This window comes from Candoia aspera, chromosome 15 (assembly GCF_035149785.1).
Source record: "Candoia aspera isolate rCanAsp1 chromosome 15, rCanAsp1.hap2, whole genome shotgun sequence".
NCBI classification, from domain to species: domain Eukaryota; kingdom Metazoa; phylum Chordata; class Lepidosauria; order Squamata; family Boidae; genus Candoia; species Candoia aspera.
The window spans coordinates 5,564,592-5,584,949 of NC_086167.1; the positions used below are offsets into that span (position 1 = coordinate 5,564,592).

The following is a 20,358-nucleotide window of genomic DNA, read 5'->3' on the forward strand; positions in this document are numbered from 1 at the left end:
ACTTTCTTATTATTCCTGTTTTTAAAAGCAAATTTCTAGCCCTGATGAGATGCGTGAAGCGCACTATCGAAACCATGGCAGCTATGGGATTATACTTGTTGTCCAGGGAGGAATTGGCATCTTGCGCAGTTCCACAGCTCACTAAAATAAGATGATGTTATGCAGAAAGTGCAGAGTAAGCTATGCAAGAAACAAAACGGAACAGGAAAAAAAAAACACCCAGAAAAGAAACAGGATGCAGAAAGCAGCTTGGCAGAATGTAGATGCTTTTCGCCCAAAACAGACACAGTCACCAAAAGGAACGGTTTATCTTCTTGATAGCTTCGGATAGCGGGAAAGGACCAGTGTGCATCTAAAAGAGGCAGATCTTCCACAAGAGAATCAATGTACAGGAAAGCAAGCAGCACCTCCAACAGGATGTTTCTTCCGTCTTCTGGTGCTAAGCCATGGATGCAGGACGTTCAAGAGGAGGGTTGGAAGTGATTCTCAGAATATGAAAAATTCCAGGCAAGAAGTTTGAAAAGGAGATGAATGCCACCAGACCAAAGCAGGAGAGGTGATCCAAAGAAATCCAGGTGCTTGCAGGTGTCCAATCTGCAACACCTACCCCTTAGTACAAGCCTCCTGTGACCCACAAAAGCACAAAGGTGTGAAACAGGCCTACACAATGTACAGTTGAAGCCCACCTTCAAGTTACAGGGGTTTGCGATTCAGGGCATTTTGTATGCCACCTGTTCCAGCATGCTACCCTTTGACCTTGGGGAAGGAAAAAAACACTTCTGAAGACATAAAACCCCGAGAAGAATCCAAGTTTCACAAGTTTAGTGGATGACAGAGTCAAAGGGGAAAAGGTGCTTTGACAAGTGTGGGTTAATTGAAAAGCCAGGCAGGAAGAAAAAAGACAAAGATGGTGTAGAATCCAGCAGAAGATAGGAGATGCCCAAGGCTTCACAACTGTGCTGCTAACAGTTGTTTGATGGGCTTCTATTTTGCCCTATGATGATGGATAGAGTTGCCTCACCAACTCTACAAGACCGTCAAAAGGAACCCAAGACTACAAATGCCCACCTCAATAGCTTCTGCATTATGGTTGACAAGATGCAATGGAGTAACTGAGGGAAGATCAGGAAAACCTGGAGCAAGGATGGAGGCGAATTGAAATGGGCTCCATTTCAGTTCTTCTATGTGATACAAAACTGGCCTGAAACATCCACATCCCCAAAGCTGGTCCTGCTGCACAATGAATGAATCAGTGAAAGGTCTTGAAAAGCACTTCCCCAACTGCCAGATCACCAAGGATGAGCCAGGTTGATGTCAGCAGACCGTGACGATCCCAGGTTGAGGGAGGGTTGTCTGGAGAACTGACAACCTACAAACCTGGTTCTGAACAACCAGAACTTGAACTCCCTGAAAATAAACACCCTAGAGCAGGGTTCCTCCACCTTGGCAACTCTAAGCTGTGCGGACTTCAACTCCCAGAATTCCCCAGCCAGCTTTGCTCCCAGAATTCTGGGAGTTGAAGTCCACACAGCTTAGAGTTGCCAAAGTTGAGGAACCCTGCCCTGGAGAACAAGTGGTAACAAGTTAGTTAGATATCTGATTCTTCTTTTCCTTTCAAGACTCAACGATCCTACTGGCAATTAGCAGATCACCCTGCCATCCAAAATACTGAAAATGTCAACCACAAATCATTCCCTTTCAGGGCTGGTTCCCAAGAAAGTTTTCAGTAGACTTTTTGGCCAGCTGATGTTGTCATGCTGTGACAGCCAACTGCTCTTTTTCCTTCTTAAGAGCTGAAAAATTCTGGTTGAGCAGAATGTGAAACATGAAGCAAAGGCCCCACAGGAGCACAAGAGGTCAACTCTGCCAGGGTTTCCAGAAAGCAAGGGGCAGCTTTAAAGCACAAGACTTGAGGGAGGGAAGCTGCAGCTTCAGAAGGTTCTCTGTGGCTTTATTTTTCACGTTTCAGCCAGCCGGAAAATGGAGAGGGGGGCCAAGTTGTGGCAGATGAGGAAGAAAACAGCCTTGGCAATAACTACTGTCTCTCCCCTCTCCCGTTCCCACTAAACACATAAAGATGGGAGGCACCCAAGCACAAGTGGGAGGGTGGCAGAGAAACCTGGGCAATCTTCCCCCACCAGGGAGGGGGTGGGAGAGAATCGGGAAAGCCATGTTTCTGCACACACAGATCTCCCAGGACACCTCTTTCCTCTGTTTTTATGGAGAAGTGGGCTGTGCTCTTCTATCTTTGAATATGGTATGTGCACAACTGCCCGCATGTCAGGCATTGTCCATCTCAGAAGCTGGCAACCTGATCCCTGTGGATGGCATCCTGTTTGCAAGACCCACAATATATGTCTCCGCCTCCCCCCAAATAAGCCGAAACAATTTTAAAATGGCCATAATCCCATGAGAGCTCTTTGAGAACATGCAAAAGCATGTCAGATTTCCATGGTTTGGGACAACAGGAGCATGCTGAACACACAGTGGACCCTGGAATTAACAGTGTGTTCTTGGCTATGCTCAGCACATGAAAACTGCTCTCCCCACCCATCCTTATGCCCAGGGCCAAGATGTGCTCCTGACGAGGCCTGTCAAGGCATTGATGGTGCTACTCCAAAAACAGGGAGGAGGAGAAGTTCTCTCCAACCCTGAACAGCTCTTAGCAAGCCACATTGATCAACTTCCCACCAGGGTGGCTCAGGTGTTAAACCTCCCTCCTACGCGGGGCCACACAGAAAGCCGGTGCAGTAGTAGCAATCCGTCACAGGCAAGGTCATGCAGAAGTTAGTAGGAAAGACAACCATCCCAACACCAAACACAGAGTACCTTGGAACAAGCTACTTGGAAGTCTCAGATGCAGATAGGTCTTCTGCCCTGGGCTTGAGGCTAAACCGGCAACAACGAGAAACAGAACACAGAAGGGTCCTTTGTGAATTCAAGAGGGCATCAACGCCCCCTCTATGTTTTGTGTATAACACTGAGACACTGGGGAGTTTTCTTTTGATTCAGGGGTGGGGCCATAAACGTTTCTGGCTGTCCTCTTGCCCAACTCCCCTGTTAGGAAGTTCCGGAAGGGAACGGGTTTCGCGTTTGCTATGGAAAGATAACGCAACTGGACGTTCCTCTTCAAGTCCCTGAACAAGATGGGCGTGGAATACATTGGATATATAAATAAATGAAAATAAATGACTGGGTCCAGGCAGGGCAGATACTAAGTGCTGGCATGCTTGGTAAGAGCTGAGCTAGTATTTTTTTTATCCTTGCATTCAGTGAAGGAAAATATTTATAGCGGGTCCCCAGTTTAAGAACGTCCCGGTTTACGGACAACTCCTAGTTAAGAACGGATGGCCATAAAGACTATTATATTAAAAACTTGAGTTAAGTACAATGTTTTGGGTTAAATACACAATACTACTTTGAGTATTATTATGTTTAAGATGGTTTAGTGTATTTGGAAGTGTTTCTTAAGTGTTTTATATGCATGGAAAGGTAAAATATATACTATACTGTATACTAACTGATGCTAAATAACTGTTCCGACTTACATACAAATTCGACTTACGGACGGACTTAGGAACGGACCTCGTTCTTAACCCAGGGACCTGCTGTACTGTTTAAAAAGAGGTGCTGCCAGGCTGCCTTTGTAGGAAGCGAAGAGAGGCGATGCACACTGAATTTTCAGCAGGTAAGGCTGGAGGGGCAAATCCTCAACTTAACAGACACCTGGGGCTGGTCCAACAGCCAATGGTTTGCATGTTGTGTCATCCACCGATAGAAAAGGTCGCTCTAGGAAGAGACTCCAATGAGCAAAGCTTTATGTATTTTTGGCAGGAGGTCCAGTGAAGGCTTGCTAGGCAGCAGTTTATGGAGCTACCAGGACCAACTGGATGTAATAACTAACTGGGATTTCCAAGTTCCTCCAGACAACAGCTACAATTTTAAGCGGAGGACGACGGAAGAGAGCAAACACCTTCCAAGTTGCCAACCTCTGGGGGAAGCAGGGGCTGAAACCCTTGCACCTAAACTGAACCGCTATTCAATTGCCCATGCCAGCTGGTCACGAGAAGGCAGGATTGTGCAACTGCTCTTGGCTTATGGAGCCCATTATGCTTTGCAGGACTCCTCAAAGGCCGCCCTTCAGAAGTGGCTTGCATTTCTGGGGGGAGGAGGGGTGTCTCATGGTTTTTACAAGTGAAATAAGTGCCTTAAGCATCAGCCTGGCTTAAGTCACCCTTTTAAACCCGTCCTATCATGCAGACGTGGACTTTTGGGGAAGATCCTCCTTTGATAAAGAATGGGACACTAATTCTGTTGTCTAAGCCTGCTTTTTTCTCCTTTTCTCCTCATCCCTTTTTCCCAGAGCATCATGTCTTTAAGACCATAAGCCTGAAGGGCAGGGAAAGTCTCATTGCTAATATGCTTTCTGAGCTCTTCAGCTCAAACACCAAAGTTTATAAATACTTTAAGTCCAATAAAGAAATTAACCATACTCCTCAGTCTTCAACAGGTGGATCTTGCCCCAACCAAGGTGGTGGCGGGGTGATCTCTGCCTTGGTAACAACATTATTGTTTTGAAAGAAGGGAAAGTCAATTAACATGCACACACACCCCAGTAAAGCATTCTTACATACGTACACATACACCCAAATTAAGAGGCAGAAGAAAAATTGGCATATATATCTTCCCTCGTATCTGCATGACAAAGCTGGGTCTGCTAATGTTCCCACTCTGGCAAATAAACCATTCAGTGACCTCCTTTGCATGGGTCATCTAGCCATAATTGCAATAAAAATCAGATGCAAATCCTCTGTTCCAGGTTATGCAAAGGCTGAGATTGTGGGCCTGACCTACATCACTGGACTCTGGGGACAATAACATGAAATATCAATAAACTACATCATGAGCTCCAAGCTCTTCAGAGAGGAAAGCATTTAAAAAAATAGAAATAAAATGAAAGCTGATTCTTATTCTTCTTCCTCCTCCTCCTCCTCCTCCTCCTCCTCTAATATATAACAATTTTCTGCTGGAAACTTATGGGATTCATTTCACAGAAGGCATATTATCTTCTACAAGCAGGGAAAATCCTAGCTGACAAACTCCTGGGAGATTTTTGAGATGCTGAAGGAGATCCCAATATCTCTCTATTCCAGCAGATATTTTTGCAAACATAATCATTTTATCCTGTTGGAATGGGAGCTGCTAACAAAATAGTGATTCTAATTAGGAGGTCGAGGGGAAAAGAGAAAGCATCTCTGGTCCCAATTATATACACTCCTGACGTCAGAGGTTTAAAATGCACTGAATTTTTAAAACTTGTTTTTTTACTTTCAGAAACCTCAGATGAAAGCAAAACCGGGTAGGGTTACATAAATGCAACTTCTTCATTCAGTGGCAGCATGCCTCTGATTATCAGTGGCTGGAAATGACATGCACGAGAAAATCCTTCATGTGGATTTTCCACAAGAATGAAAGATGCCGGAATAAATGGAGCACAGGTGTGATCCAGCCGGTTTCATCTTATGAAAGATGCTACAGTCCCTCCTTGCACCCAGCTGCAAAGGTTCCTCCCCACTTGCCTTCTGCATTACTAAAGACAGATTGCTGTTCACTCTATTTATTAAAAATGTGATTCCTCAACTGCTTGGTTCAGTTAAAACTTTGGCTGCTAGGGACAAAAACGTAAGAAGCCAGCTCTCCTGAGCAAGTAATTGCACATGCCAAGCCGGCCAAGGGCTTCTAGCATTGACTAGGAAGCTGGGAATTTGCTCAGCAAATTCCCAGCAAATGGTCCTTCATCACCATGATGTGCTCCCACTCTTTCTCTTGGGTTAAATTTTCCCCAGGGTCTTTTGGATTCAAATCCTCTTTTCTGACCAATTAGGTGTGGGGAGCTAAAGGGAGTTGTGCAAAATCACACAGATTTAGAAGGCAGGCGGGGGGGGTGGGGGGCGCAGAGGAAGCTGGTAATAAAAAGACCAAGTTTGAAAATGGGCCAGATTTGGCTGACGGCCACAAAGGAACTCCCCCCACCAAATCCCCCCAATGTGGCGGTGGCTTTGAATGTTGGCAACTGCTCCAGTCTAAGCCTTCCTTCCTCCCCTCTCTTGGCCACATGACCCAAAGCAGAGCTGCTATGAAGGGCTTGGGAAGAATTCCAGAAACTAGGCTTTGCAAACATTCTCTGTCTTGTCCAACTAACAATATTTCACCATTTTGGAATCTGATGAGCACGCCCAATCTTTTTGCTTTTGGAACAGGACGTGCTTGTTGCTCGCTCATTAAAGGGATTTCTGTATCTCTGCAAGCTTCGGAGATCTCAGCTAACCGCCACCATCTTTGGTTCCACGTCTGTCCTCACAGATGCAGAACGAGAGCTGGTTCATCCAATCCTTCCAGCATTCCTTCACACTTCTGGGTCACCTAGAGACAGGACCCAGAAAAGCTGGGAAGGCAGGCTCAGGATGGTGGCCCTGGAGAAGGGATCAACTAGTCTCCATCTTGCGTGTCCTCCTTTTACAAATCATCTGCTATTCTCCTTTCCTTGTGAAGGTTGACCAACACCTGTATTTATCATAACTGGTGAAGTGAAAACAAACACTGCCCTCCCATTTCTAACAATATGGAGGGCTCATTCTCCTCCCACAGGGATCCTCCTATGAACTGCATCCCACCTTCTCTTCACATGGACATCTTTCCTGGTCTTTAGAGCAGGAAGTCATGGGCACTGTCTCCATTGCCCTACCGAGCCAACCAAGGAATCAACCGTTTTTGCCTTGGCAGACTCATTTTACAGGAATTTCCCTTTCATTTCCTGTTCAGATCAACAATTCAAAAAAAAAAAAGGGGGGGTGTTTCTACTGAGTAGTTGCTTAACCCAGCTTCCTTGCTTGAGAAAGGTTCAAACACAGCTTTCTGAAATGCTGTTTTTATCTCTGTAGAGACTTTTCTCCTCATCAAGCATCATGGCGTTCCCCCCAACCTGCAGTGTGCAGTCTGAACAGCCAAAACAAAACAAAACAAAAAAAAGATTTTTCTGACATAGAAGGCTACTTGGGTTAATGCAAGAAAACTCAGAGCAGAGAGGAACCAGGAACCTTTTAGGAATAGATTCTATTGTGATATTGCAAAGACACATTTGGAGGACAATGCCTGTAGGACACTGCAGAAAATGTCTCTGTGCGAGGCAGCCTAAAGCTTTCTTCAATTTCACTGGCCAAGCCAGCTATCCTGTGGGCCAGATTTCCCTTGTGACAAAATTTAAAAGAAGGCTACAAAAGAGCTAAAGTGAAGGACAGTTCAAGATGCCATTCTCTGGGAGCGAGAGAGGCACATCCACAAACTCCTGGGGACAGAAAAACAGGTCCCGGAACAGTGCGGGTGCTGGCTGGAGAGATAAACGTTTAGTGAAAGCAGGTAAATCCAGTTTGTGTAAGGCAATTAGCTCATCAATCGGCAAGACTAAGGAGGACCGGAAAGAAAAGATTCCAGCAAAGGTTCTCTACCCAAATAGAGGACGCCCCTCCTCTAAGCCAGATGTTTGGCCAACTCTGGCTGCACAAGCAAAGTGAGTGGTTGGGAGGAATGAGTGTGTGAGTGAAAATGAGGGCAAAGCGCCTTGTTTCATTTTGTAACTCTGACTCTGCGTGTTCACAGCTCACTCCAGGATTCTAGCTGCTCTAACTCGTGCCTAAAGGCAATTAGGAAAAGGAATCCCACAGAGTGCTGCGTGCATGTTCTCCCTTCATAAATTCATAAAGACCTGTGCAGGATCAGTTCCTTCAAGACGCCCGGTCAATGTCCCTCGTAAATGGTTGATCAGAGCCACTGGGGGAGTTTGCTTACGTGATCGGAGAGGAAAGGGAAAGGAGGGTGCCTGCGAAATCAGTGGGACTCATAAAACCACAAGGCCAGTCAGAATTGCAAAGGAAGATTGCGCAACACCCTCCCCGTGTGCAACTCCCAGAACTTCCACCTAGCATGGATGGGGACTCCCACCCAGTTTGGGGACACCAAGTCAGGAAAGGCTGGGGTTAGCCATTTCAAAATGGCAAAAGACCAACTACCTTCTTAATGGTGTTGTGCTTGCTGTTCCCCCGGTCGTGGTTCTCGCTGTGCAGAATGTCCATGGCCGTCTCTCTCTCCTTCAGCTTCAGAGCTTCGATCTCGGTCTTCAGCTCATTCAGCTGCTCCTGCAGATGCTTGCTCTTCTCCATATATTCCACCCTGGGAACGTACACATGCAAAGAACCTGCCGTGAGCTGCCACGTAAATGGTTCTGCAGAATTCGCTAAAATAGGTGGCAGATGGAATTATCCTAGAAGCAGTGCCAGGCGGGTGAGGCTGAATGGCACCAGCAACGTTCAGCCAAACTGTATTTTTTGTGTGTCTTTGTAGGATTGGAGCAGGCTGAAAGCTGTTAACTCCACCTGTTGAGGACGGGGGTTATCGGATCTAGCATGTAGTTGGCAGGAAATAATGAATAGGCCCGCAAGCTGACATTGAAAACCTGAAGATCTTCAGCTCTACCACACAACGCCCAACCATGGAGATCTCCATGAGAACCATGGGGAAACCCATAATGGAATTTGTACCGTGTGGCTTAGGACATTGAGGGAAGCCAGTTCCTGTGGTCTGGAAAGTGGGCTCAGCAGGGTGTATGAACCAAGCCACTATAGGTTGTTCAACAAATCACTGTTTAAGCAAACAATGGCTTAGCATAAAGCATGAGCTGAGCCAAGTTAGTTACATCCAGGCACAGGATTTAGAACAAGGATGCCAGGTCCTTAGCGTGAAATACCACTGCTAGCCAGAATTCTGCCAGTAACTTGAAGGTAACATCAAAGCAAAGAGGCAGACTTCTCCAGGCTGGTGCTCTGCAAATCTTTTGGTTTTCAACTTCCCTCATCCCCAGCCAGCACAGCCAATGTCTAAGTATGAGGGAACCTGAAGTTCAACACATCCTTACTGCAACAGGTTGAGAAGGTTGATGCAGAGTTACTGTAATGAAGTAGTAAGAGGACTCACTTCTCCTTCTCTATCTCCATGGACAACCTCTTCATGTCGTTATCCTTGAAGTCAAAGGACAGGCTTTCGCTGATAATGCCAAAGGTTGACAATTCAGTGGACAGAGCCGTTGTACTTGCATTCATGGGCTGCTAAGGACAAAAGCAGAGATTAATTGCCATTTCAGGCAAACAACAGCTAACCGACCAGCTTCCCAGCTGATGAGGGAAACCAAGGAAGAAGCAAGTGGGCACCAGGATGGCTTGTACGTTCTCAGCAGCTGCTGCAACTATCAGCAACTGGCTTCGTTCTTGCATCTCATTTAACACAGACCAGAAAATATGGTTGGCCTCACTCCAGGAAACACACTTATTTCTCTTTAAAAGAACACAACCATTTTCAGAATATATATTAAACCATTTTTCATGCTGGAAGTTCACCACTGATTTTATTTATTTTCAGCATTTATCCCCCATCTCAATATGGCTGAGAGCAACAGCTCACAAAACAACCAGAATATTCAGGCTTCCCAGAGGGATAGCAAAACTGTGTGAGCCTGTATACAGCAGCGTTTCTCAACCTCGGCAACTTCAAAATGTGTGGACATTCAGAGCTGGCTGGGGAATTCTGGGAGTTGAAGTCCACACATCTTAAAGTTGCCAAGGTTGAGAAACGCTGCTGTATACAGGCTGCAGCAAGGCGTTAGAAGGCTGAACGCTCCCTGGACAGACAAGCCCCCAAGTTTGGTTTCTATATATGTTTTATTGAGTGGGTCTCATTTGCTCCCTATAAGTTGACTACTTTTGTAAGTACAAGGTCTGAGATCCATATTACGTACAGGTAGTCCTCGCTTAATGACCACAACTAGGACCGGAATTTTGATTGCAGCAGTTGTTAAGCAAATCACAGTGGTCGTTATGCAGCCCACATGATCATTAAGCGAATCACACAGTTCCACAATGATTTTGCTTGCTAGAAGCTGGCTGGGAAGGTCGAAAATGGCGATCGTGTGACCATGGGACGCTGCAACGGTCATAAATGCAAACCAGTTGCCAAGCACCCAAATCATGATCACATGACCCCAGGGACACTACAATGACTGTAAGTGTGAAGACTGGTTGTAAGTCTTTTTTTTCAGCACTGTTGTAAATCTGAACCATCACTAAAGGAAGGGTCATTAAGCAAGGACTTCGTTGTTTATTCGTTCAGTAGCCTCCGACTCTTCGTGACTTCATGGACCAGCCCACGCCAGAGCTTCCTGTTGGTCGTCGCCACCCCCAGCTCCCCCAGGGACAAGTCCATCACCTCTAGAATATCATCCATCCACCTGGCCCTTGGTCGGCCCCTCTTCCTTTTGCCCTCCACTCTCCCCAGCATCAGCATCTTCTCCAGGGTGTCCTGTCTTCTCATTATGTGGCCAGAGTATTTCAGTTTTGCCTTTAATACCATTCCCTCAAGTGAGCAGTCTGGCTTTATTTCCTGGAGGATGGACTGGTTTGATCTTCTGGCAGTCCAAGGCACTCTCAGAATTTTCCTCCAACACCACAGTTCAAAAGCATCGATCTTCCTTCGCTCAGCCTTCCTTATGGTCCAGCTCTCGCAGCCATATGTTACTACGGGGAACACCATTGCTTTAACTATGCGGACCTTTGTTGTCAGTGTGATGTCTCTGCTCTTAACTATTTTATCGAGATTGGTCGTTGCTCTTCTCCCAAGGATTAAGCGTCTACCTGTACATAATAAACTATCGGCCATACAGGCAACACATTGGTGCCTATACCTAACACCAGCTGACCCCGTTTGTTCCCCTCCAGATATGCTGGACTTTATCTACCACAGGTTAATTATATGACTGGGGATTTAGGAAGCTGAATTCCCCGTATCCCTGTGGTCCTTTAGAAAAGCCATGAAGACCTGGCTTTTTCAACAGCCCCTTGGATAGGCTGATTTGTGACCCCACTGTTATAAGTTGTTTGCATTGCTGTTTTCCAACGTGGGTGGTTTTAATTTCTTAATTATTGGCTATGTTTAGCCTGTTTTTAATTGTTCTTTTATCTTTGGGTGCTGCCTTGAATTTATCTGGTGAAATCGTGAATTAGCTGCCTTAATCGTCATCGTCATCATGATCATCACCATCTTGCTTAGAACCTGAATCAACAGAAAATAACTACTGTAGTTTAAAGACTGTAATACACACTCAATAATGATAACAACATTGATGTCTGGTGGGTAGCAGTTTCTCCGTTCTTCCTCCCTCTTCTGTAAAACAGGGATTGGACAAGGTTACCGTAAAGATTAGAAAGGTAAGGCATGTAACATCCTTGGGATACTTGAAATGCGGCACAGGGGTGCTCTAAGAAGGCGCAGGGGGTTGCTTTCCTGGGTGGCTGGTGATCTCATTTGCTGAGTCACTTGGAGCTGTTTTGCTTAGCTAATATTTTCTGCCAGCTACTGTACACCATGGCCCAAACTGTGCAGCTGAAGGAGAAGAAGACAAGCCTTCCTCCACCAGGCCCAAATGGATTTGGGGACCTTTCAGTTGCACAGCCTGACACTTTTTCCAGAAGCAGAAAGGCAAGAGAGAATTCTGGGCTACAAACTGGTCAGAGCGAGAGAGTGGCTCACCGTTCCTCTCCTGGCGAGCTCAGGCTAAGGCAGAATGCCTCCGTCTGAATGCACTTCGCAAGGCACTAGGAGAGTTCACAGAAATGACAGTATCGTTTGGACCATGGCCCCTGATGAAATGCGAAAGTGGGAAGAGGGATCCCTCTCCAAGCCCTCCAAGATTGGTCACAATGAGGTGAAGTGAGCCCCATGTTGCTACGCCACCAATACAGCACAGCACTGCAGGAAATTGGCGGTAAGCGCACTGGTGTTGTTGGACAGGTTTGCTATCTCTTTTTTCTCTTTTCTAGTTCCTTTCTTGTTCTGTATTATTCGGTTCTTACTTTAAACCACTTTTTTTTTTATTCCGCTCGATATATTGTGAGCCACCCAGAGCCAATCTGGAGTCAGGTGGCACCAAACTGAATAAACTAAACACCTGAATGAATAAATAAATAAATAAATAAAGTCTCAGAGTGGGTATATAGATTCAGCTAATTCAAATTATTAGGGCCAGTTTGGTGTCGTCATGAGGGCATCAGGCGAGAAACCGGGAGACCCTGAGTTCTGGTCCTGCCTTAGGCCCGAAGCCAGCTGGGGGACCTTGGGCCAGTCCCTTTCTCTCAGCCCTAGGAAGGAGGCAATGGCAAACCACTTCTAAAAAAACCTTGCCGAGAAAACTGCAGGGACTTGTCCAGGCAGTCTCCGAGAATCGGACCTAACTGAATGGATTAAACAAAAATCCAAATGTTCAAAAATTCAAATTCGTAAGCTTCATTGCAGGAAAAAAAAAATCCTTCACATACTCAGTTCAGACATCTATAAGCTGCATTCCAAAGACAAGACAAAGAGGTGGAAACTTAAGGAAAGTGGGTTGAGAAAGGCAATATGGAAGCATTCAAACCGGGCGATTCCAACTGGCCAATGCGAAGGGCAGATGTGCTGTCAAGCCCGCGCTGGCCAGCATGCCTGGAACAAAGGCCGGAGTGTCCCTGTCAGCTCGGGGGAAAAAAACCTTGTCAGGCAGGCAAAGCTCTCTAAGCTAAGCCAACGCACCCGGCCAACTGTAGTACAAGGGGAAGGCCACACATAACCGCCTGCTAATATCCTGTTTCAAGAAACTGGCTGGCTCACCTATTAGGAAGGGATGTGCAGCTGACACTGGGCATCCCTACCTGCTCTGCGCCAGCTGCTGAAAGTTAAGACTCGGAGGGAACACGACAGTTGCAGAGAGAGATTTCCAAAAATTTCAGTAATGAGCCCTGAAACAGAAGCCGGGAGATGCCAGTCTTTTAGGGACCAGTTCTGGGATTAATGCAGCTGGCGAAGTGGAGCCGATGACTGCCCTCCAATCTCCCTCCTAATTAGGCTTCAGACAAAAATATACTTGCGGTGCTTGCTGATCAGCTCCCAATGACAACATGGGCTACATGCGTGACGGCCCCAATCCCCACAACACCATCTGCCATGCTGAGCAGAGTTAAGTCAACGTTATACTATCCTAATGGTACTTAGGTGGATAGTGGCCTTCCAGCTAGGATGTTTTGCAAGGCACAAACTGGAATTCCCAGTAGAAATTCACCTTCACAGGAGAATTTTCCATCATGGTCCCAGCAAAACAAGCAAGCAAGCAAGCAAATATCGGTCTCTCATCCATTCTTCCTATATCACTTTCCTTAAAGTTATCGTCTTTATGCTGCATTTTAAACATGCAGAGCCACTTTTCTTACTAATATTTACAATAAACCTGTCGGACTCGCTTCATCCTTTTGCAGAAGAGTGGAGAAGCACTTGCTTTTCCTAAGGCCACATTCACAGCAGAACTGAGATCTGGACCAGGAACGTGGGGGCTTGATCTCACTGTGAATTGAAACATTACTGTCACTCTCTGAAGGTGACGTCACTGACATGTTACAGGTAGTCCTCAACTTACAACAATTGGGATCGGAACTTCCATCACTAAGTGATGCGGTTGTTAAGTGAGTCATGCCCAATTTTACCACCGTTTTGCCACAGTCATTGAATCATGTGCTTGTTACGCGAACCCGGCTTCCCCCATTGACTTTGCTTGCCAGAAACCCCCTGGGAAGGTCGCAGTGACCATGGGGACACGGCGACGGTTTTACGTGCAAGGACCAGTCATAAGTCACTTTTTCCAGCACCATCGTAACTTTGAACAGTCGTTAAACAAATGGTCATAAGTCAAGGACTACCTGTATAAAGATTAGGCTTATAAATACCTCCATTAAATATACTGTAAGATTGTTAGAAATGCTATTTTCAGAGTGGTAGCCCAGGTTAACCTCTTGCATAAAAGCAACAAAGGATTTTGTAGCCCCTTAAAGATGATCCAATAAGCTTTCTTGCATCTAATGAACTGGACTGTGACACACAGGATACCAACCTGCCACCAGTCCTGTAAAGCAGGCTTCTCCAACCTGTGTGCTGAGTGCAATTCCCAGAATGCTCAACCACACCAAATATTTGGAGGGTATTCAGGCTGGGGAAGACAGTCAGAAAGGACTCTCTCTCATGTGTCCCTAAACTACAACTCTGAGCATTCCTTACCCCCGGCCATGCACGGATTGGGGTTTTTCAGCAACGTAATTTAGCTGCTCCTGAAACAGCACCCTTTTTCCTCTCCTGCTTTAGAATCCAACCTTTTGCCTTTTGTATATTTCTCGAATCCCCCCCCTTCCTCTGCCTTTGCCAGTCCTCCTGCAACATTTTCCCTTCCTGGCAGACTAGGCCATTTAATCCTTGAACAACTGTTTGCAGCACAACCTATCAAGGATCCTGGGAAGCTAATCAGGAAGCCTAATTCCCAGCACCAACCGGGTTCAGACTCAAATTTGGCATTTAGCAATGGAACCAGACAAGCTGAAAATATTTGTTCCAAAGATTCCTGTCAAAGCACATGAGCAACCAGTGCTGAGCAGAAGGGGGCCCCTGGCTAGCACAGGCTCATTTGAGCACTGCGGTCCATACTCTTAAAAGCTTCAGAAATGTTTGCAGAGAGCCTCAGAGAATCTGGAGGAAAAGCCATTAAATTCAAGCCACCTTTGTTCTGCTTGTTTAAACACTCACTCGGGGTGATGCAGCATCCAAGACAAATTGTAATAGCAGGAGACGCTTGGAAACAGCTGTAAAAGGAGCCTGCTTAAAGAGCTTATTTGTGACAGCACAACAGAGATCTCTCCCTGCAAAAGGAGCCAATAAATGACGCCAAGGTGCTCCTCAAAATCGTGATTAAACGCAGTGTGGGGGGAAAGGGTGTATTCGATCTGATGGCCCCTGATTGAAAAGGACTTTATTCCTGTTTGAAAGACTGTTCCACCTTTCTATCCGGAAGATTCGGTTATTTTTTTCATTGCAATCTGACACACATTCACACTGGCAACCCTCGTCATCCATAATCAGCCTCCGTTATGAACTTGTTCCCTCCAGTGAGAAGATGGAAGAGGGCACAGAGGAGAACTTTGAGGGTGTCACCACAGAAAGGATTTGCAATTGCCTCCTTCCAGGCCGGCCGGCCAGCCGGCAAGATGTACCACTGTCTAATCTTCAGCTTTGGCGTTCCCTAGTGGTCTCCTATCTAAATACTAATTATTAAGTCTTAAGCAGATCTGACCCTGCTTAGTTAGTTACAAGGCAGGCCAGGTGTTGCTGCCAAAGGAATAAGCTCCCCCAAATCTAAGCCAGTGGCAAAGCTGGCTGCAAACATCTCACCACTGCTGAGATGTTTCATTTCTAGGTGCAAAGGAGGAACAGCAGAGTCAGGTTTTAATGTTCTGTCCTCTGGATCAGTGTTTCTCAACCGTGACAGCTTGAAGATGTGTGGACTTCAACTCCCAGAATTCCCCAGCCAGCCATGCTGGCTGGGGAATTCTGGGAGTTGAAGTCCACACATCTTCAAGCTGCCAAGGCTGAGAAGCACTGTTCCAGATGCTCCAGCACAAAACTGCAGTTGCAGAACCATGAGCCAAAGAAATCTACCTCTTGATCTCATGTACTGGTCCCCAAACATGCACTCTGTGTCCCAATAGCCTGCCTGCCTTTGTATCCTCACACACTCCATTGCCGTGTTACCGGACCTCGGGGTCAGGAGGTGGGGCTGAGCCTGTACATCGGTCTTCTTCCCGTGTGATGGATGGGTCTGTTTTTACCCCGGCTGATCTTTCTACATGTCTTGGGGGGGGGGGTTTCTGCTCTTTTACAATTCCATATTTTCTTTTAACAGCTAGCGACCCAGAGTCATGAATCTGAGACGGGTGGCCATATAAACTGAATCATCATCATCATCATCATCTGCTTATCCCAGGTGCTTGGGAAGAACTTGAGAGGTGGATGAAAGTCTAAACATCGGGCTGATTGTGCGACCAACAACGACGATAAATTAAACTTGTATGCTGTCCCACTCTCAATGGCTCCGGGCACTGAACGAACGAACGAACGAACAAACGAATACCTTTCTTTAACTACCTTGTCCACTTTCCGTTTCTGTGCTCTCTCCCAGCGCGACTACTCTGGACTGGGAAGCTAGCTTTCCCTGCCAGCAGTAATTTTACTGCACTCCTATTTCTTACAATCCTTACTTTTTGCACTCGTCTTTCCTTTCCTACTCAACTAAGGCATCCTTTATGAGAGGACCAGTCCCTAGGCCAGGGTTTCTCAGCCTTGGCACGGCTGGCTGGGGAATTCTGGGAGTTGAAGTCCACACATCTCCAAGTTGCCAAGGTTGAGAAACACTGCTCCAGGCAACTGCACGCTTGCTGTTTAATCCGAGACCAGGAGGGATTCACGCTCCCAGCAAAACAGAACAAATGGAGAATGCAGAGGGCAACATGAAACCGTTCCACAAGGACGGACTCTCCAGGCTAATAAATCCAACAGTTTCAACGATGGAAACCATTTCTCTCCTCTTAAACGTCCATTGCCTTCTGTTTTAATTGCAGGTCTTGTTCCTTTGCTACTATTTAGGGGATAAAGGGATTTAAAGAGTCATCCACGTGCTAAAACCTCCAAGAACAGATGCCTGGATTTCACTAATTCTGAAAACACTGATTGCACTCATGCAGCTCACCGTGGGCAAATTGTGAAAGAACCCCCAAGATCATGCAAAGACATCAGTGCACCTCTGCACCAGTTCAGCTTTTTTTTTAAAGGAAGTTTTTTACAGCCCTTGCCATCAGCACCAGGAAATTCAAAAACTGAAGCATCTTTGAGAATCAAGAACTTCATTTAGATGGACAAACTGACTTCTTTGATTAGAGAAAGGGCAATATCTACATTTATTGGTGACTGGAAACCCCTTATGGACTTTTTGGGTAAAAATGAAAAAAAAAATGAAAGTGTGATTTATGGTTTTGATGATTAGACAGGATAGATTATTATTTATTTATTAGAAAGAAGAGAGTCATGATCTAACTGTAGAGAGAGAGGTTAAAATATAATTGTATTTATAACTGCTGTGAAGAAGATCGGAAGCCTCTTCTTTATATCTTTATGTCTTTCTCTTTTTTCTTACTTCCTTTTTTATTGCACTTTTAGCTTTTTCTTTTATTTCTCCTTCCTCTTCCTTTTCTCTGCTCTATTTTTGTTTGTATTAGTTCTTATTATGGTTGCTAAAACTTTCAATAAAAATTATTGTAAAAAAAGAGAATCAAGAATTTCATTTAAAGAAGAAGTTGCTAGACCTCACAGGCTGATGGATTCTGCTTGTACCCTTAGGAGGAAAGCATTTTCTCCTTAATCTTCATCTCCACCCCTCTGACTTTTTAGGCAGTTTTCTCCTAGACCCAAATATTCAGCAAAAAATATACAACATTATACAATGACAGAAACATTATAGAAAATTATACAACTAGACAGCTTTCCCTGACCTGGCACCCTCTGGATACGTTGGGACGTGCTGGCTACGTAATTCTGGAGGGACCCAGGTTAGGACACACTGGCATGAGGTTTGCAGAATGAATGTGGTTCTCCCCCATTTCATCACCTTTAAGTGCAGCATTCAGGATTCTGGTCGGAGATGGGCGGTGACAAATTTGATAAATAAATAAAATAAATAAAATAAATTTAAGATTTTGAGAGTTCAGCAGAGAGGATTGGGGAATCTGTGGCCCTTCCGATATTGCTGAACTACAAGTCTCACTCTCTCCAGGGTGTGGATTTCACAAATTCCCTGCAATGGCCATGCTGGCCTGGGGATTCCGGGAGTGCAAGCGCAAACATCTGGAGCAGGGTTCCTCAACCTTGGCAACTCAAAGCTATGTGGACCTCAACTCCCAGAATTCCCCAGCCAGCAAAGCTTCGAGTTGCCGAGGTTGAGGAACCCTGATCTGGAGGATATCCAGGCATATCTATAGGCATGCACGGTTTGCAGACCTCAGCAGGAAAAAGGGTGCAGCAGTTCAAAATCGTCTTACTGTGTAGGATGACTTGCTGGTAATTTCCAAAAGCTTCTGCTTTGCTCTCCTCTCAGAGTCACGAGCTTCCTGCAGATCCTGCTTGAGCTGGTCAGCCTCCTTTGCCCTGCAGGCAGTCGACAAAAGGAGAATCAAAAGCCAGACCCAGACTCCTCCTCAACAAGACAGTGTGTGGCAATGCCTCATCTCTCTGAAGGCTAAGCAGTGTCATGTCCTATCAGTATCACAAAGCAAAACCAGTGAAGGGAAGGAGATGGGACCGGGATTGTCACCTGCGGGAGGTGATTCCCGTAACTCTTAGAAAAGAGGCTGCGGGCAACAATTCCCCAAAACAGTTGGTTTTGCTGAGCAGAACCCTCTATGCTCTAAAACAGGGTGGGCAACCTCTCCCAGCCCTCCACTTACAGCGTCCAGAGCTCTCCAAGAACAGACTAATAGTCCTCACTTAACGGCACATCAGGGACTGGAAAACTGGTTAAGAGGTGCAGTCGTTAAGTGAGTCACCACATGACCAGACACGATTTTACGATCATTTTTTATTATGGTCATTAAGCGAATCACTGTGGTCATTAAGCAAATCCGGCTTCCCAATGGACGTTTTTTGCCGGAAACTGGCAAAAAAGGTCACACATTGTGATCACGTGACCGCAGGACACTGCAACTGGTTGTAAATGCGAGCCTGCTGCCAAGTGCCCAAAATTGCGACCACATGACTGCAGGGGTGGTGTGACATTTGCAACAGTTGTGAGCACAGGTCATAAAGCACTTTTTCTGAAGCTGTCATAACTTCAGACCGTTGTTAAACAGACGGTCATTAAGCGAGGACGACCTGTATACAGTGATTTTTACTTTCAGAAAACCAAACCAAATCTAGCATAAGCGTGTAAACCCACTGCAAAAATGAGTCAACATTTAGCTTCTTCCCTCCCAGTGACATTTCATCGCTGCCACATAGAGGGGTTTTTTATTTGTTTTATCCTAAAGTAGCCACTGGTAGCAAAAAAGATAGACTGGCCTAGAAGTTTAATGACGTTTATTATAATGCTATTTGTTTCCATTTTTGCAGGCCGTACGCACGTGCAAAAGAATTTTTAAAAATTCGTATTTGGGAGAGCCGTCCAAAACTTCCCATGCAGAAAACAGCGGAGCTGGGGAGGACAGAGAAGCAAAGTCAGCAAGCCGGCCATTCCAGCTAGCCATGGCTGGCACAGATGTAGTCTGCCAGCAAAGGGCAGAAATTACAGATTAGAAGAAATTTACAGACACAAAAGGTCCAAATCTGGGCACAAACAAATGCAATCCATGGAAAAAAATATTTCACAACAGCCTTCCGACTCCTGGAGGATCACAAAAGGCAAAAGAAAACAGAACTGTTGGGATTAGGAGGTAGGGTGAGAGAGAGATCTGGAGTGACATACGGAAACAAGGGCAAGGATAATGAATTCAGGTTCACATCTGGATGCTACTCCACCCTCTCCATAATTAAAGGCTGGCAGCTTCAACTGGCAGGCAGCACTGGGACCAACCAACAACTTCTAAGCTACCGTTTTTTATTGGAGAAAAGTCAGGAAGCCATCATGAAAGAATTGAAATGACTGTGGTGTTTCAAGAGCAGGCCCTCCTTTTTGAATCAGTATTCAAACCCTTTTGCACTGCCTTCTCTTGCCCACCCTACAGTATGTAATGGGCTGCCTGACCCTCTTTGGGGGGCCTCCATTGGTCCCCCATTTTGGCAACCCTCAGATCTGCCAACGTCGTCACCTTCTCCAACTGAAGACTTGAGAGACTTGAATATGAATTTCTTGAGCAACCAAAGAAATCAATTATGGAGTCCTTGGTGCTCTCTGAGCCTGGTTGTTTTCTTGCAGACGTTTCACTGCCAGACTAGGCAACATCTTCAGTGCAAAGAGGGAGTGGGCCTTGCTCTCCGTTTATATTCCGCAGCTTGCCCTGCTTGTGTTGGTGGGGGTGTTGTTCTCTCCCTGGGAGTTCCCTGATTGGGCTGTTGTTTGCGGCTTGGTTGATTGCCTGAGTTAATAGTTCCTTGATTAGGGTGTATTGTGCTGTTTGATTGTTCATCTGGTGTTAATCCTAGTGTTGATTTTTGCACATCTGGGTGTAGATTGCTGGCAAGGGAGTGTCCTGGTCTTTTGGCTTTTCTATTGTCTCTTTTGAATGGTATGTAAATGTGGTTTACATTTACATCTACGAGTCTGTTGAGGCTGCTTGGTCTGAGTGCCAGGCTTCCGGGAGTTTTTGGATTTGGCTTGGTCTAGGATGCTCACAGTTTCCCAGCTGAAACTATGATTGAGTCTGTCCA

The 20,358-nt window shown here is 45.8% G+C and overlaps 2 protein-coding genes across 7 annotated transcripts in view; both read right to left on the reverse strand.

Annotated features, from left to right (window-relative positions):
* The window catches only part of TBC1D10A (TBC1 domain family member 10A), a 470,628-nt gene that overhangs the window by 136,584 nt on the left and 313,686 nt on the right, over positions 1-20,358 (reverse strand). The window lies entirely within an intron of this gene.
* The window catches only part of NF2 (NF2, moesin-ezrin-radixin like (MERLIN) tumor suppressor), a 92,597-nt gene that overhangs the window by 18,720 nt on the left and 53,519 nt on the right, over positions 1-20,358 (reverse strand). Inside the window, exons 13-16 of one of the 6 annotated variants that reach the window (XM_063315943.1) lie at positions 18,039-18,144; positions 9,028-9,158; positions 8,067-8,226; positions 2,830-2,889 (exon numbers count right to left, since the gene is read on the reverse strand). In XM_063315943.1, the coding sequence (XP_063172013.1) occupies positions 2,854-2,889; positions 8,067-8,226; positions 9,028-9,158; positions 18,039-18,144 (433 nt within the window). In that variant the 3' untranslated portion in view covers positions 2,830-2,853. Of the gene's footprint in view, positions 1-2,761; positions 2,890-8,059; positions 8,227-9,001; positions 9,159-18,038; positions 18,145-20,358 lie in introns of those variants that run through there. The other 5 variants (XM_063315945.1, XM_063315947.1, XM_063315942.1 and 2 more) reach the window with 5 other exon arrangements.